Genomic DNA, 19068 nt, shown 5'->3' with positions numbered 1-19068 from the left:
GCAACGTGTGTATCTAGTATCCAGAGGCAGAGATACCCAAGGGAAAGACAACAAATTAAAGGATGCCTCATGTGATGGGGTCAGAGGAAGCTAAGAGCAAAGTATAACTCCTAGGGTCTCCGTTAGTACTAACTGATTAGCCAAGTAATAGAGTTCCTCCTGAAGTCGGTGAAAAGCTGGGTCGTCTTGAGGGCCGGTGGGAGTGTATTCTACAAATGGGCAGCCATGACAGGGAAACTGTTCCCTCCTGATTTTTTAAATTTGTATCTCAGAACCACCAGACAAGACGTGTTAGCCGATCTGGTGACCTGTGTGGAAGATCTAATGGTGAATTTTTCAGTTAGGTACGGTGGAGCTGTGTGGTTCTAGGATTTAAAAGTAAGAGACAAGTTTTTCAGCACAATCTTTTCCCTTATGGAGAGCCATTTGTATTGTCTTCTTTTTGCAGAGAAATGTTCTCTACTTGGGATATTTAGCGCGACCCTGAGTGCATTATTTTGCAGTATTTGAAGTTTGTTAAGCAAAGTTTGGACAGTATGAGTGCTCAAGCTAGAGTGAGGCAACTTTCCGTGGAGAGCCGTGGTTTACAGGCCCTTATTCATTTACCCATTTAGACAGTAGCTGAGGCACTCATGTTGACTTGTTTGTGTAGATTAGATGTAGCGTCCAGGTCAAAACCCACTGTTTTTACTCCTTTGGCCACTGGTATGTTGTTCCCATTTATATTGAATGAGGCATAGTTTGGGCTAAGCTTGTTCAAGTTGGCTGATGATCCTGCAAGTAAGAGTTCTGTTTTATCATCATTCAGGCAGAGGCCATGGGTGGCCATCCATGCCTGAATGATTAGATGCATTTCGTTCACAAGCTGTACATCAGAATCATAGACAACTGTTAAAGGGAGGAGGATCTTGGTGTCATCTGCATAGTTCATGTGTTGAAGTCTAAAGCCAGATTGTCGGATCCCCAAGAGCTGATTGGCCTCTAAGTAGTCTTGGATTTGCAGTACAGCATCCTTTCATCACCTGCTTTTTCATCCCCAGGCTTTTAAACGTGCACATTCCATCGTATGTGCACATCAAATATTTTTAGGGGTGGTGGGAAAGGGCAAATAAAGGTTTGGGCGGGTGGGCAATAGCACAAAATAGTGTGGGTGGGCGGTTTGGGGGAGCCCCCCCCAAAAAATAAAAAAATAAAACAATGAGCACATTCGATGGAATGTGCACGTTAAAAAGCCTGGGGATGAAAAGGCAGACGATGAAATGACATGGAACCGTATTTGCACATATGCAACCCTATCCAGGATCTTCAGCAGAAATGGGACCGTGGTGATTGGCCTGTAGTTTGTGGGGATAGTGGTGGGGTCTAATGATTGTCTTTTAAGAAGTGGAAGTAGCCAGTATTCCTTTAAGTTGCTAGGTACAATACCTGTGGAAAAAGAGACATTGATTAACTTGGTTATGAAAGGGGCCAGGTCTCTAGCGGCATCTTTTATAATCTGTGCCAGACAGCTATCTGCTTGGCACTTAGACAGTTTCAGGGAGGCAATGATTTTTGTACCTCTGGGACAGAGACTTTAGAGAATTTGAAGCCTTGGGGAGGGTAGTATGAGGCTCTTGAGACAAGTGAGTTGGAGCTAAGTTAGTTAGGTTACAGCGTTTGTTTGCAATTTTCATTTGCAACGTGGCGATTTTGTTGGTGAGAGCATTCTGAATGTTCGTGCATCAGAGTTTGTCTTTTGGGCATGAATCAATAGGAAGTTTAGGCATCTCCATTTCTCTCAAGATGATGAAGACCTCTTTAGTTCTAGAGCTAGCTTGGTTAATTCTGTTATTATACGTATCACATTTGGTACGGATGATCTCTTCTTTATATATGGCAGAAAGGTCAGTCAAGTTAGTTTTCTTCTCTATGGATGGGGTGTGTTTCCATAGGGTTTCGAGTTTTCTTTTTTCGGACTGTAGGGTTTTTAACTCTGGTGTGAACCAAGAGTTCAGGTGAGCCCTTGGTTTACCTTTGAGCATTTTGAGGGGGGTGACCGTGTCTAAGGCTTTGGTCATTGTGGAGTTGCAGGCGTCCGCTAGTAAGTTAGGGTCTGTGGTATTCTGAAGAGAGTTTACGATAGGAATCACAAGTGGCATAATGGCATCTGCGGTAATGTTTTGTTTGTTTCTTGTAAGGCATGGTGGTGCTGTAGGGTTGGATTTGATTAGTGGATTGTTTATTGCAAACTCAAATGAGATAAGGTGGTGGTCCGTCCATGGTTGCAGTGAGATATCAGTAATTGCAATATTACAGTTTAGATCTGCTACCCAATCAAGGGTCCTCCCTTTCTCATGTGTAGGCTGGGTAACTTTTTGGTTGAAGCCAAGTTCAATAAAGGTTTTGGCTAATGATAACGCTTGGTGGTCGTTAGGATCATTAAATCCTAAATTGAAATCACCTAGTATTAGATTTTGCAATGAGGTTTTAGTGTTGTCAGATATTAGTGTCATCATGTCTTCCTCAAATGAGCCGATGGGCCCCAGAGGTCTGTAGATTAAGTGAATTGTGATGGTATTTGTATGCAATACCGGTAGTTTGGCTTTGAGCAGTTCACAGGAAGAGAGTAAAGGCGCAGTGGCTAGTCTCAAGTCTAGGTTGGTTTTAGAGATGATGGCAATACCCCCTCCCCTGGAGTCTGGTCTGTCCACTACAAAGATTGAATAATTGTCTGCTACGGCAAGTAGGAGAGAAGGGCCAGCTGCTGCATACAGCCAGGATTCTGTTATGGCTAATAAGTCCAGATTTTCGGCTAAGATAATGTCAGCTATGTCGGTAGCATGAGTTATCATAGATATGGCATTTATTAGTGCTCCCTTGATCGTTTGGGTAGAATCGTTGGAGGTAGTGGCAGTTGGTTTAGGCTTTTTGGGTTTCTTATTTTGTTTTTTTGTGGTTTTAGTTGCAGCTGAACTCCCAATCAAGGAATTTTTAATGGCAGTTGGAGTAGGTTTACTGTAATTGTCTTTAAGAAAAGGCTGGAGATAGGGTGGTAGTCTAGATCGGAGTCTGTAGTTTCTGTCTTTAATGTGGCACAGGAAATTGATAAGTAATGCTATGGTGTGAGGACCAGCGGCGCACTCATTAGTAGGTGGAGCGAAGGCGTTGGATGTAGAAGTCTTGTTAGGGCCTATGGGGTCTGGCCATAGCTTAGGTAGTAATGTAGTAGGTCTGATTAAAGCATTAAGTAGGTTGAGGTTTAGTGATGGTAAGAAGGGAGTGGCTCTAATCACAGGAGCATGGGCATTAGTTTTCAGCATATTTGTGCAGTAGTAGTACCCTCTCACTTGGTGTGGAGGTAAGGTATGCTGGTAAAAAGCCCCAGTAAGAACTAGCACGAATAACAGTAGTGGAATCAGGGCGTACATGTCGTGCACTAACTGTTAATCCGTTGTAGTATCTATGTTAACTAATGTGGGTGCAGATACCATGTGGAAGAGAAGGGCGTGGAGGTTTTGGCAAGCACTGTTAGAAGAACAGGGTGGATACGGTGGGCTATGTTCCTAGGGTATAATTAGCACATAACAGTTCAAGGTAAACATTGAAGAGTAAAGGAAATTGCAAGTTTTGACGTACAGTAGTCATTCACCTAGCAATAAGAATATAGGCATTAAGTATTGAAATGGCTGTGCAGTACAAGACTAAACATACAATCGACCCGGCAGTGATCTAGTTGAGTAGCAAGTAAGCAGAGGAGTCCACGTGGTACAAATGTAAACTAAGGAGTATTGTGGAGCGTGGCACATTACTAGTTGATATAAATCAAGCAATTGAAATCAGGTCATACACTGGTGATCATTGGTTCTGAACGAGCATAGGTTAGCAAAGCTTTCAGGGGTAAGATAGGCAATCAGCAGGTACATAATGTCCAATTAGCACGTAACCATTGAGGCTCATGCACTCAGTGCTCACATGGTCATTTTGGTATGTAAACATTAGTTCATAGCCGTCGATGTTGTGAGACGTTTAAGAGATCCTATTAGCCGCGTACGTTACCTTGCGACTGGAATATGGTTGTAAGATGGGCAAGCAAATAGACGACTACTAGTAGATATGTATATCAAGCAGGCAAATAGCATAAGTGTGTAAGCTTGCATGCAGCTGATGTTGCTAGGCAATTGCGAGTAACACAATTGTTATAAGATATCAGCATTTAACAATTATACAAGAGGAGGTAGCCAGTGTAATGCAGTATGGTGAAGACATTTGGATCCAGGCCTCACCGTGTTAGTGTACGATAGTTCGTAGGATTGTTTTGAAGACACCGGATCATAAGGCAGAGTGGTGCGTCACAGACTGTTGACCAGGGTAGCAAATACACATATGAAGGTGGCAGCAGCAGTTCATAAAAGTGGTGGGCGCACTATACTTGGCAAGCTCTGTCAGGCTCGGTCAGGGGTCTTTTTGTGAGCCTTTGTGTGGGGCCGGCTAAAGCCTGCTGGTGCTGGTGCCCCACGATCGGCTAAATAGCCAGACACCGTAAGACTGCCCAATCAGAGGCAGATCTGGGCACAACAGAGGGAGACGGTCAAGTCAGTAGACCTGGGCGGCAATCTTAGAGGCCGCCCAGATATGTGTGTAGCAAAATACGTTCACAGGGCTTGGGCTTGCTGAGGATAATTGTGTGCCAGATCAATCAATGAAGTGCCGTAGCTAAACCTAGAGGTTGACGATGCACAAAAAATTGTCTCATGGGCTGTGAGTATACTCTCCCGATGTAATTTTTATTTTTGGCTTTGGTGTTCGGGTATACTCTCCCCAGCTTTATTTTTACATCCCCCATTTTATAGACAGTTTTTACTTAGCATTACTATTGAATGTATGACTATGTCTATTGGCTTTATTGAGTGAAACTGTGTGTTAAGTTAACCAACCAAAAAGAAAATGTATTTATGACACAAAGGCTGAATATGACCATAAAGTGGTATTAGGGCTGCAAGTATACTCTCCCTAACCTGTTTACTCTCGCCCTTCTTTCGGCATATTAGACTGCTTTAATGTTTTACTGTGATTTTGCCTTGAATCTGTAATTACATATTTGTGATTATTTTAATTTCTTTGTGATTTTACAATGAACTTTGATGGCTTTTTTATTGCCAATGAGGGGCAAATCCGTAGGGTGTGATTCACACATCTTGTGCGCGCTGTGAGACCAATACACAGTCGCTCACCTAAGCAAAATGTAGCAATGATGCCTTACTTTTTGGAAGAAGGCTTTCTTTATTATTTATATTTATTTATGCAGGCATTTTATAATACACAAAACGCATAACAGAGTTCCTTCAGAGGAAAGATAGGCTGGGGACCTGGAGAGGAAGAGAAATTGGCTAACAAAACTAGTTGCCAACTTTCACAACAGACATTTCAGTAGAAATTATGTACTTGCACTAGGTTGCATTTCATAATCAAGGCAGAAGGCCACTGGTGCTAGGTCGAGTCCAATTCCTCCAAAACGTTGAATGTAGGCAGGTGTTGATAATGGATGTACGTGATTATTACGAAAACGAACATTATGAAAAATAACATCTCGCATTCTAAATGTTCGTATTCGAAATAAGCACCCTACTACTACATGGACTTTCTACACCCGGCTCCCCCACCTACTTACTTACTTACTTTTTGGCGGCACACCTCGCTGTGTGCCACCGAGACTCTGCAGCGCTAGTTCCCTTCACTTCTGCAGATGAGACCCTGCAATGCTGGGTCCTTTTCTTTTTTTTTTCAAAACGTTGTTGTTTTGGATGTTGGGGACACCCCTGCCACACCCAATTCCATTATAGCGAACAAGAGTTCAGGGGACACCCCCGCATCCTCTGCTTCCCTTGTTTGCTATAATAAAAACGAATGGTTGAAATGTTCGGCATTTTCGGCTGTACGTAATTTTGATACACCCGAAATCTGAACATTTCAACTTTTCGGTTTTTTTATTTACGATATTTTCGTTCGATACCGTTGAACAATATAGGCCGAAATAGTCAACACAAAAACAAGCGGAGATAAGCTAACTTGGGAGTTGAAGGGCAAAGAGTGAATAATCCTTACCTTCATGAACAATCAGTTCAGCTTTGCAGGACACTTCTCCGCCAGAATTTCTAGCAACACAGGTGTAGACACCTCCATCCTCCTGCTTGCTTTTCTTCAGGATTAGGGAATATTTAGTGCTGTCCTTCACATGAAAAACATGGTCACTCTCCTCCAGTAGGGCGCTGTCCTGGGGGATTAAATACATATTGCAATGCTGCAAAAGTGCACACACTATATAGTGAATACATTGATGCCCTGCTATATGTCTTATTAAGGACCTGTAATCAATTTTTTTTTTAACAATTGGTTCCGACATCGGGCGCAGCTGTAATTAAGAGCATTAATTAAAAATAGATCTGTAATAATCAATAACAGGCTATGTGTGACATCAAAAGTATACTTAAAGTATGTCACAAACAAACATGTTTCTTCATTCGCTGTGTGAAAATTGACTGGACAATTGGAATTACCACCATTGTTTTGTTTTTTCCTACCACAATCCTATTTGCCTAGACGTCCCCACAGATACCCTGTTAATGCATTATCCTTTGAATACATACATTTACCAACAATGGTCCTGATCCCATTCTGCGGTGTTTTGCTCTTTCTAGCTGTTTCCCTGGTTCAATTTCTGTAGACGAGTAAATCAAGTATCCATCATTTAAATACTTTCCTTCTAAAAAAAACCTTTTTGTTCTTTCAAAAGTGCCTCAGAAAAAGCTGTTTACCGATGCACACCATTTGAATTTGAACAATGTGGCATTGCCGGTTACTGTATTAAAAATAAATTCTTTTTAGCGACCCATGGAATGATCAGATGAGGGAGATTTCTTTTCAACGGGACCCTTTTCCACAGGAGTGTCCTGCCCACTGCTTATGACTCCAGTGAATTTTTTATCTCAGTGGCAAAAAAGAATGTCACAGCAATCCTGCTTTTTGGCCTTGGCTATTACTACTGCACTGAAATACAACTCACAAGGAGGCACCATGTGAGAAGGGACACGGAGCTTGTGAGTGTTGTTTGGTTATTGAGCCACCCACTGACTGATGTAGGGGAGGACTGGTCCAGGAGACCCCCCTCGCCTGCGTTTTCTCCCCAGGTGAGGGCTATGGCTCATTGGGCGTCCCCTCATGCCACCCGGGCCCAGGTGGTGGAGGGTTCACCCGCTGGAGACATTGCCCACACGTGTTGATTGCCCACATGTATTAAAATTTAGCTAGGCCCAGAAACCATTTTGTCTGGTAAAGATGGTGTGAGCTCAGCGCACTGTAGCGCGGCCCCCACCCTTGGAGAGTCTCAGTCATCCCTGTCGCCGCAGCACCCTGGCAGATCCGCTGCGAGCACGTTCCCACGAGCAAGACGGACATGAGCTAGCGTAATACACTAACATTGTAACAGTTCACCTCCCGCAGTGTCTCATCGCTCCCAGCATGACCCGGCCAGCAGGCCTGGGAAATGAAAAGAACAGTAAAATGGTCATCAGGTGGCAGACAGTCTTTATATATTAATGTCAAGACCACTCGCAAAGTATGCTTTCTTCCACAAAATCCCTTATATTACAAAAGCCTGTAAAATGTATAAACATAAGAAAGCATGCTTCCATGATATAAGCGATGGCGAGCCCACACCATTGCAGTTGGGTGCTAATAATAAAGGAACGCACCAGGGATCTATTTGTTACGTGTATCACTGGGAAACTTACACTCTATGGGCTTGCGCCATAACTGAACTAATGCTGCTAGAGGACACGAGACGACGAATTTTACCATACAGAGGGCTTATGTGAAGTATGCACGAGAAGGCGCTTGTCATGTGTGCATGTCTAGGCCCCACATGTGCCACCACCGTCACGAACAGTGGCGGGTTACTTTCTATGTACTCTACCAATCCTAATTCTGCCTCACTTACTGCAAATATATATGCATATAACTAAATACTGTAGTTGTTAAAACATAATGTATGAATAAGGTGCTCAGACTGGGTATAATCGAGACACATCCAGCAAAGTTTAAATGCATGTTTTGTATTGATTTGAATAAGTATTATAGAGTGTTCAAATGTTCGTGATGTCTTTACCTAAAATCGGCAACACACGAGGGAGATACCTTTGTGAAATATGTGCAAGGCCATTCCCCCTCCCACCCTGCGAAGGCTGCCAAGGCATGAGAGCAGAGGCCGCGCCGCACTGCTTTACCTCCCCCAACCAGACTGGAGCCGCTTCAAAGATTTGTAATCCCCTCTGTAGCACCCAAGGCCGCGGCCCGCCACCTGCATTATTTACAGCTCAGCAGTAAACCTCTGCCTGAACACACGTGCCCCCTCGTAAACCCCACAACCCACCGGACCATCTCAGACTTATGGCCCTGTGCAATCAGGACACCCAACGCTTTGACAACACACAGCGGAACATCCATAACAACTTCTAACAAGGCAGAAAGACCTGTACCGCCCGTCCCAGGCCCTGAAGCTTAGCCCCTCGACCTATGGCCCCGGTCAACAGGACACTGGTAACCATGTCCTGACGTATTACCTCCAGACCCCTCACAAGGTACATTCCTCCTGTGTTGCATTAACCTGTAGTATAACCTATTGGAAGATTTACTAAAGAAAATAATATTGAAATGACTGAATGACTGCGGTGTGCATGGCATAGGGCAACCAAGTCAGGAAAAGACATTCATCTCTGACACTGGCCACAATGGCACAACAACACCGTCCGGATGAACTCAGCCGACCTGCCAGGCCCAGCCCAACCCACGAGGCTGACCAGTGACGTCTTCCAGCCAAAGCCAACCACATCGCAGCAGCACCTATAGTTAGTCGTCGCCACCCAATCCCATCGAACTTGTGCCCCCTATAGTGTGTAGGTTCTTATGACGTTTTTTGTAAATATATACGCATGTCTTTGCTATTGTCAGACAGAGCGCTCTCGGAGTTTGCAGAGTTCTTTGCATGCCCTATTCTGATTGATAAACTCCCATTTACGCTCACCCGCACTCTGTCTTGGCCTTATTCCCATTTTGGGAGAGTCCTTCATTGTCTCTCATTGCGGGGAGGATCGTGCTGTTTGGAGACGCTTGCCTTCACCGACCATGGCCGTTCTAACACCTATCACCATTCCCACCCGCTACCTGCCCCTCCCCAACAAAAGCACTTCCTCCTGGGATGTCTTTGAGCTAGCTCTAGAAGTCAGTTACCTGCCAGTGTTATTTCTAAGCAGTCTTCTCAGAGTTAATTGCTTAATAGCAGCTGTAAGTCTGCTACCGGAGTCATCAAAATGTCTTAACCAAGCATGCCTTCAGCCACTTGATTTATATTTCTTCGTTGCACTGAATTCCTGTGAAAAACTAGCATTGACAATGTTAACAGTTTTGGCTTGTCTATAGGTATTAGATAGTCATTTGCCAGGCAGTTGTATCACGTGCTTAGGTAATCACAGCATTTCCAGCTGTTGCCATTTTATGGCCAAGTAGTGCCATTTACTGTTTACACATTGTTTACCTTTTTTGCAGCAAAATGTAGGAGGGTGCTAGGGTAAGGAAATATGGAGTTGCAGGGGAAGGGGTAGGTAGGTGTCGGGGGTCCCACTCATTGGGCATCAAAAATAGTGCAAACAAAGGTGCAGTAAAAAGAGCAGCGATTAAAAAATGTGCAGCAAAAAGACATATAACTGTTCAAAGCTCTACCCTCTGGAACGGCCACCGTTTCTCCGTTGGACATAGACTTGCTACCTGAAACTGCAGAAACGTCTGAAAAGACACCTTTTCTTCTGTGTCAATGGTGTCGGCTCCCATCAAATTCCTGGGGATACATTGTCAAAATCATGGCTCCTTATAACTGCATTGCTCACAGGGGTTTGACCTTCCTGCTTGCAGTGGGTTGGCCACCTACAGTAACGCCGGCCTTATAATATCCATGCTCAGCCAAGTGCTGGGCATATGTTTCTACACTCTGAAGAGACTGAGTAGCCGCAAACCAACAATTAAATAAATAAATGATCTTTCAACATATGGGTCGCAGCCCAAGCCAGCAGCATTGTACCGGCCTATGTTTGGCACAAAGTGGACTCACTGCGGATGCTCTGGTCCATTATCTACCCTCATCCTCTTGGGGCCTTTTTGCAACTCTCCCTCAAAGCACTCCAAAGCAGCTGAAAGATGCCTTAAAGAGCTATGCAGCATTATACAAGTCTATCAATAAACAAAATAAAGAGAGATTTCATAGACAATTACAGAATTGTACGGATGCACTTGGTACCAAAGAATGCAAAAACATTCTCCAATGCCACTTACATTTGGCTTACATTGACATCTGTGGTCTGTCAGTTCAGTCTTTTCACAGACCTGATGCATAACCAAAATGTGTCGTGGCCGCCATAACGTGGCTCTATTTATAGTGCTAAGCAGGGCCATTGATATTTCCCCTTGACTGACTCCACTTCGACATCAAGACATGCAAATTCAATGGCTGTTTGGCCAATTCAATGCCTTTCTGGAATTCATTGTTATTGAATGAAGTAATATGACTTTCGTTTGCCCAAGTTTCTAGATGTTTTAAGAGGCATTACCAACTGAGCTCAGAAAGGAGCTACAGTGATAAGGGGAGGTCTTGGATCAATCACCTTGTCTCTAACGGGGCAGCTATGATGGATCCCTCTCGGATGGAAGGATTGAGCGAATATTACAAGCTGCTTTACAGGCAGCAAGAAGTCCATCCACATTACATTATCCAGCTTATACTGATAACTGTCAGGCCTAGTACAACCAGCGGAAAGCAAGTAAGATATGGGTCAGTATTTCTGGAAACTCTAGTGAAGCAGTAAATGTCTCATAAGCTCAGAATCCCTTGGCATACTTGTCTGAATGGTGATTTTCCTATTCCACAGCAGGGATATGTGAATCCAAATTTTTGAAAGATTTTTTTGTCACTAAGGTAGTGAATAGCTACAAAGTTTCTGAACACGGCTGCAGCTGTGCTATTTCTTCACTTTACACATGCTCCTTATATCCTGCCCTCTGAGTGCTGGATTTCAACCTGATCGACACATTACTCGGTTCATATGTTAGTGCTTATACCATGCATTCAGAATCAAGCCGCCCAATCAGCCCTCGCTTTAAGCTTTACTTTGTTAACAAAACGCCTTCATAGTCTCATTGTAGCAAAGACAAACAGGGACGTTGAACAGAAGCTGCATCAGCGGGCATTAAAATGTGTGAGGTCTGACTGCGTGTATGGCCGGCCTCCAATCTCTCAATTAGTGATCGCATTACCTTCAAGACATCCTACCAAGTGGTCAAGTATACAATGATAACACCACACCACATATTGGCAAAGATAAAGAAAACGTCAACTTGTGTCTTCTAGGTGTCACGCGACTATATTTCATCTAAAGTGCAGCCCCACTGGGTATGACAATTATCTACACAAATGCAGCACCTGAAGTCAAATCGAGGAGCTTTTGGCATGCTTGGTATTCTTACACCCAGGGGAAAGAACATGGGGTATATTATATACAATGTATTTGTTCTCGTCTATATCACACAAATCCTGCCCTTGACCCACATATGAATTTGTTCTAATTTGACCCTAGTATTTTTCATGACGAACCATTCTGTTCAATTCCAAGTCTCAACTGACATGTATAGGGTGTTGCTTCAGAATTCACAAAGTACATACCTTAAACCAGGTAATGTTAGGTGAAGGGTTTCCTTCGATGACTGCTTCAAACCGGGCGGACTCCCCAAGCTGCACATGCACATCCTCTATGGTCATCTGCATGTATGGCGGACCTGCAGAAGAGGAGAAAATGCAGTTTACAGAACCTCGGTTATTGAGATGATAGGCATCTGTAATTTCTTATAGGTCTGAAAATAAAGTCCCAGTGTCCTCACCAAGTAAGAACAAATATAACTATGGATCCCTCCATCGGAGGACAATCTACCCAGGCCATTAACTAGAAGGAAATGCTCTAACTGTAAGTAATGATTAGCTGACAAGAGCAAAATATAGCAATGTTGGGACAAACAAGCAGTTTAAGCTAGGTACATATATTGGACATGCAGCAACAATACTTAGTCATTGTTGATGAAGTAGAGGTTGTAATCAGAAACATTAGAGGGGGAAATTGTTTCTCACTTGAGAGCTTATCATCTGTTCGATAAACACATGTTCTTTCGGTTGTCTCGATGTACGTCTCCCTCTGCACATCCCACATTTTCCCGGATACCTGTGTTTGGTGATGCCACTCCGCCGCCCCTAGTGGTGACCTTCTGACCACATGAAGAAAGACATAAAAGAGGAGTTACTGAACTCTGTTCATCACTCGACAATGAACTATAATGAATAGCAATCTCTAGCAATACTCTAAGAATAGCTGACAAATATGCAAATATTTTCTACTGGAATGTATTATTGGTACACCTTTCTCACATGCTTTTCTCCTGAATATCATACAAGCCTGCCTCTTCGATGAGTCAACAAGCCAACCCTAATCAGAACCGTTTCGGGAGAAAACAAGTCCAGCATTCAGAGCCAAGGAGAATGTGTTGCTTTGGAAAAGAAAGGGTACATTTCAATGTTATCATTGAAGAATGTGGAAAATAGGATAATGATGAAAACTGAGATGAAATATTCATTATCAATGCGTGTGTTCTTTCTTCACACAGTAATACGTAGATTTATATCCAAGCATAACTAGCCAATAAAAACAGTAATTTATCTTCAGTCTTGCTTTTTTCTGATGGGTTAATTCTTCATCCTGTAGATTCATCATCTGCAGAAATCCGCCTCTGGGTGCAGACTAGATTCATAAGACTTTAACACAACCAGGAGAGCATCAGAGGGACGGAGAAACCCTCTTCTCTTCGAAGCAGGGCTGAAAGACTAAGAGTCAGTCGGTTGTGCCTCATCATTGTTGCCTCCTGAGCCCGATATGCTAGTTCAACAATTTAGCACATGTGGCATAAGCCACGGCAGTGCAAAAAGGAAATCTTGGCATTAATGTAGTTTTACTTATTTTAGCTCAACGTTTAACCCGAGGGTTTGCTGGTACTGGGGAAAGACACATACATGTTAATAGTGCTTCAATGGGATTTTGGGGACAGTCAGATTTTGATTGACTTTTTGTATCTTTGGTGATAGTCTATGTTGCAGCGGGTGTAATCTCCAAATGAGTTCTGAAGACAGCACGCCTCGAGAGAGAAGGTGCAATCACCTTTTTCAGTGGCACTGGTCATCTTGCTTACTGATATGTCCTCTGTTTGGTATGCGTTTGCTGGATTTTTCAGCTGGGAAACAAGGACCTTTGCTTTGATATGTGTGATGGACCGATGCACAGGGCTGGACATTTTGACCTCGAATCAATGGGATGGGAGTGATAGGCTCAGATTGCCAGAGAGATGTGCCGGTGCCTGTGGATGTGACACTTGCGGACGATCGAGATACATCAGCAAGATGAGATGAATGAGTTTAAGTTGGTGATTTTGAGATCAGCTGTGAAAATGCCGAGGTCACAATGTACTATCTTTAAATGAAAAGGTCCCACAAACCCATGATGGAACGAGGATCCAAAACGAGAAAATCACACAGATCAGAAGGCAGAGTTGGTGAATATAACAGGCAGGTAAAAGGTCAATTCGGAGGTAGGGCAGGGCAAGGAGGAGTGTAGCACAAGGGGACGGAAGAGGATCAGGAATAATGTAAGACATTGAGGTGGCCTGGTCAGACACATGGTGTCTGTGTAGCATTCATGTCGAGGCACGTAATGAGCATTACAGAAAAGAGAAAAACGAGAGAAGTCCTGGAAGTGGTCCATGGTCAAACAGCAAGGCAAAAGAAACAGCAAGTAAGAGAAATACCTGGCAACATTCACTGTGGAGCACTGATCTGTGCTTTCTTCCAGGTATTATGTAGTGTTTTGGGATGGCAGGGATGTGGTATGGAAATCACCTGTAGGGATGACAGGGCAGCTCCCTGAATGCCACCATACACCTCATTTCTTTCATGTGAGTGGAGGTGCTGGAAAGCCTCTGGATTATTCCTGTTTTTAAGATTTGTTAAAACATGGCTGAATACATAGTGATTTATGTTGATGCCAGCCGCCGTGCACGGCAGACTGCATTAACGATTGTTTGGTGCAGTGGGTGCAAAGCGGCACAGAACCCAGGGCCATCCGGAGACCCATTTATTTTATACACCAAAAAATAATCCAACGTGCACAGAGAGGTCTGCGACTAAGGGTTATCGCACATGGTCTTCTGGTGCCAATGTAAACCCCATATAAATGAAGACTCGGGCCCGGGCCCGCTCTCCACCCACCAGGTCCGTCTGTACATTTCCTTTGAGGGATAGAAAAATTGGTAAAGTGTGTTAGCTACTCCCACTTGCTTGCGGGAGCAACATGTGCTGCACCCTCAAACAGATGTGCAGTTGGACCATCTCATTATGCATGTGTGACAAGATCATCTGGGCCTGGGCAACAGGTGATGTTGGCATGATGTGCACCCATTTCCCAGGGCTGCCACACACTCCCATATGGCTAATCGAATTGCTAGCACATAGGAGTAATGGATAGAGTACAGAAGTCAGGGGGAGAATCGGAGCTACACTCTAGGGCATGGGCAAGGAAGTGGACTGGATTTGCCCACCACTATGCAGTCCTTGCCCTGTTCAAGAAGCAGAGGTAGTGCGGGTCTGACCGATGGCAGCTGTCGCAGGCAGCCCCCCTGGCCACGTTGTCTGCCTAAAGTACAGAGTATTACAGCCATCAACCTGCCAACAGTGACCGTTGGAGAGGGGCAGACAGAAATACTCATTTTGACCTTTAATAACCCACATTCTTTGCCTGGGTGAAGCATTACTTAATTAAATTCACACTACTCTACATCTTCAGAAACGGTGTATGTTTTGTGTCTGCCATACACAAGGCCTATCAGTGCTGTTCTGTGTGCATGTATTCTCATGCCTCTCTATGGGGCACACAGGATTATTTGTCCTCCAACCCCCCTGAAATCTCTGGCTCTATAAGTGCTTTGGTGTAATTTTACTAGAGAGAGATTTCATCACTTAAAGAAACCAAGGAACACTTAAGATTGTGGGAATCTGAATGCCCGCCAGTTGTTTCCCAGGGAACCAACTGCATGTGACACTTTACCAACAGGAAAGGGAGGGAACACGAGAGGAAGGAAGATGTCACTTGGCGCTGGGTCAGGGACAGGGGCCATGCAGTACCTATTACCCCAGTAGGTCTCCAAAGGAAACTTCGTCTGTTTAACACATTTTGCCAAGTTAAGGAGCAACCAAGTAATGCTGCAAAAATGAAATATATGACATTCTATTCACACAAAACAACGAAATGATCTTTATTTAGCTAACAATATTGTTGAATAGGTATCCTTGTTTGGCCACCTAGGCAATGGCATGTTCCTGATGGCACTTGGGGCCCCCATATGGAGTAAAGTAGATTGACTTCCATCCCGCCAGTGGGTAGCAAAACCGAATTTGATAAACGGTTTGTGGATTGTTCATGATCAGCCCGCATGGAAGCATGTAGATCGCAGTAACTAGCATCAGCCATATCTGGAGCAGAACAAACATCTCAGCCCTGGTGATTAGAGGAAGTAGAATACATCAATGCACGCTCTCCCTCACTCTAGCACAACACATATCTTGCAGAGATTCGCTCTAGGTTACTTGGCAATTTCACCTGTGGTCAAAGTCAAACCCCTTGATTACTGGATTAAAATGTGGAATTCCCTGGTGCCGGTAAAGCATAGATGCTTTAGTCTAGATGCTGTTCATCGGGGAGCAGCAGACTCAATGCCTCGGATGAGATGTATAACATACATGATTTGTAGGTTAGCCCCGACTGACATCTGGGAAAGTCCAAATTAAATTGCAACCTAAAGTATTATTATAGGTTATTCATAACACGCTTAATACCAAAGAGGTTTCTAAGCACGGAGCAAGGATTTGAACCTCTGTTGCTCTGCGTGGTCCTGCTTCCAAGACAAGCGCGTTGCACCTGGGCTATCCTCCCGGCGGCAAATTTAGGATCCATAGTGTATACTATGAATACATGTCAAAGCATGATTTAAGCTATATTCGGACAGCAAAAATAACGAGTTACTTCAGTATCCTGACAGCAAAAATAACAAGTTACTTCAATCTAAGCAGACCATTCAAAACCAAAGCCCTTTAAAGGGATACTGCTCTTGACAGTATCCTGACAGCAAAAATAACGAGTTACTTCAATCTAAGCAGACCATTCAAAACCAAAGCCCTTTAAAGGGATACTGCTCTTGGCTGTTTTTAAATCCAGATGGAACGCTGGCCTCTCTGAATGGTGCCCCTATTGCATAAAAGCCAGGGAAGCCCTTCAGGGTTTTTGTTCAGCCGTGCCTTGTATGATAGAGGGAGGTCTCCTTGGTTGACAGCGACGCTGAGAACCTTTGGCATCAGGACGTTGCACCGTGCGCTTCATCCCTGTTGGTCTACCGATAAGATGTAGTGGTTTTTGCTGTAGCACAGTGTCTGAGCAAAGCGTGGTTAATGAGGGCTAAAAACATTTGCAGAGGTCAATAAGCCGATGTTGTTCTGTCTGTGTGCCTTTTTGTTTTATTAAGAGGAAGAATGGGAAACAGACCCAATTTATTAGATTGTTGCCTTAGGGTTGCTATGTCTTAATGTAATTACATAATTGTATGCATGTAGTAGAAGTTTGTAGTTACGCAGTTTTGCATTTATCGTATATGGTAGATGTTTTTTGCATGAGGTTTTACAGACTAGCATCCGGAGTATACACTAAATGAGATGTATTGACTTAAACTGAAAGCATGCTTATGTTGTATTCCACTTAAAAGATGGTGTTGCAGCTAGTGGTATCAGGGGAACTAGCACAACACAGCCTACAGATTCAACACTCCATGCATTCGTGAACCTAGAAGAACATTCACAACCTGAGGCATAGTCACACCCTGCCAAACAAGCAATTATACAAATAGTGTAGTAAAAAGGTATGCGTGGCTACAAATAAAGTACTTATAACAAGACAACACTGGTCTTCAGAAAATAGGTGGGTAAAAAAAAACCTTCATTGGCGAATTCTTCAAAAACTGATTGGTGACAGGAAAGAAACCGCATTAGTGTCTGTGTTTTACATGTCAGTAGCAGGTACTTTAACTTACTCTAGTTACTACTGCCTGACCGGTACATGCATGTGGCCGCTACCTGGCATACTCAGCCACCACAAAGTATGCTTGCCCCAAAAAGCTTCTGAAGGTTCCCCTCCACCCCAAAGCTTCAAATGGTGTAATCATGGCATCAGGTGCCTGGCAGAGTTACCATATGTAAGGTATAGCCACACATGTACAGATGCTGCCAACATAAGCAAAGTGCAGCCTCAAATGCCCCCCAAAAGGACTTCATGTGTCTAGAAAGTCACAATATTTAAGAGATATCCTTGCAGATGCTGTCATCACATGCCATGGAAATGTTTACCCTTACAGCGGTTACATGTGTTAAAATAGCGGCAACAATTGCTGTGATTTTGCTGCTGCAATCCATGTAATGGATGCGGGGTACACCCTTGCAATCCCCGCTCCCCTTAAATGGTATAATGGGATACACCTTTACCGCGTCAAATCACAGCATTCTTTCCGCGATTTTTTGTGCAGATGACTTTTTTGCCACGATTATATTACTGGAAACCGTTACAATCCACCAGTGTATCCCGCGGAACCACCCGAAATTCTGCCTAGCCTAAGTCCCACCTGAACGACCCTCCCCCTCTCAGGCCTTTTCCGTCAGTCTTGACTATGGGACCCTCTGCTTTAAATCTGCCAGTGGAAATCTGTGGGATGGTGAAAACATGAACTGCGTGGAGGCACGGGTGGCCTTTATTATAAAGCAGCAAGCTCACTACTGCTGGCACAGTTCAGCACCACTTTCATGGCACAAATACCACAGTCGCTTTGTGCCTGACGGCCTATTTGCACAGATGACAAATCTGCCGGAGAACTGTGACCATTAGAACGTGTGCTATTACTCTAATCTGTGCCATACAAAAAGTGGGAATTTGAGATACTCTTCCCTAATAAACTGCAACCAGCAATAGCTGCAGACGGCATCATGCTCGAGTGCTCCAAAGAGCAAAGAACTGCCCAAAAGTCTCTGAAAGCTTGAACACCAGTAGAGGTCCAACAAAATATCCACATGTGAGAGTGGCCACCAGTTATTGCACAAATAAGCTTTGCTCAGTAACTTGTACACACAGAAATACCAGAAAATATTGTCTTGCAGAAGCAACAATAATATTAGGATCACAAAACTATTTTTGATACATTTGTGTTTTTCCAGTTCTATCTTTTAGCGCTGTGAGACCACTATAGTAGTGAAGGGCGCAGCATAAGCCATTCAGGAGGCTCAGAACACCATGGTTAAGCCACCTCTCCGAGCCTCCTCTGAGCTGCAGGCTTCCATCTTGGCCCCTGAGTACAAGGTAAGTGACTCCTGTTCTCCCCTGTGTCCCCTTTCCTCGACCCCCCAAAACTGTTATCCACATATGTAGATCACCCCACCCTTCCCCACTTACCTGGTGCTCCCAAGTCCCTCACTTGCACCGGGAACACTAGTGTTCCCGGCGCGTCCCGACCCAGCAATGGCTGTCTTGGAAAAAGCGATTGATGGCGGTCATCTTGATTTGTAGCTTTTTTTTAGGTTTAGAAACAGCAAACACATAATTTCTCAACTTCAAAAAACCCACTATTAGGATCCCAGTACAATGTGCCTAGATACTAATAGCAATAAACCCCTCTTAGCAGGGGAATTACCGGGTCAGTTGATGCGCCAGGATATCATTAAACTTCCCCAGGGCATTACCTGGCTTGGGTTTATTGCTTAATTATCACAGTAGATGTGTCTTGGTTCCCACTGCACGAATTAGGCAGGATTAGGATTTGGTGCATTTTGTGCAAAAGAGCAAAAAACAGTGCCAAACGTGTATGTAC

The 19068-nt window shown here is 43.9% G+C and overlaps 1 protein-coding gene across 11 annotated transcripts in view; it reads right to left on the bottom strand.

Moving 5' to 3' along the window:
• OBSCN (obscurin, cytoskeletal calmodulin and titin-interacting RhoGEF) overlaps positions 1–19068 on the bottom strand; it is a 3169051-nt gene that overhangs the window by 788443 nt on the left and 2361540 nt on the right. For all 11 annotated transcript variants that reach the window (XM_069647058.1, XM_069647065.1, XM_069647061.1 and 8 more), the window contains 3 exons: positions 12200–12333; positions 11741–11853; positions 6082–6250 (listed from right to left, as the gene is read on the bottom strand). In XM_069647058.1, the coding sequence (XP_069503159.1) occupies positions 6082–6250; positions 11741–11853; positions 12200–12333 (416 nt within the window). The remainder of the gene's footprint in view (positions 1–6081; positions 6251–11740; positions 11854–12199; positions 12334–19068) is intronic.

The sequence above is a fragment of the Ambystoma mexicanum genome, chromosome 2q (assembly GCF_040938575.1).
Source record: "Ambystoma mexicanum isolate Mex_15411 chromosome 2q, UKY_AmexF1_1, whole genome shotgun sequence".
Lineage (NCBI taxonomy): Eukaryota > Metazoa > Chordata > Amphibia > Caudata > Ambystomatidae > Ambystoma > Ambystoma mexicanum.
The sequence above is the reverse complement of the archived record's forward strand: the minus strand, read 5'-3'. Positions and strand labels throughout refer to the sequence as shown.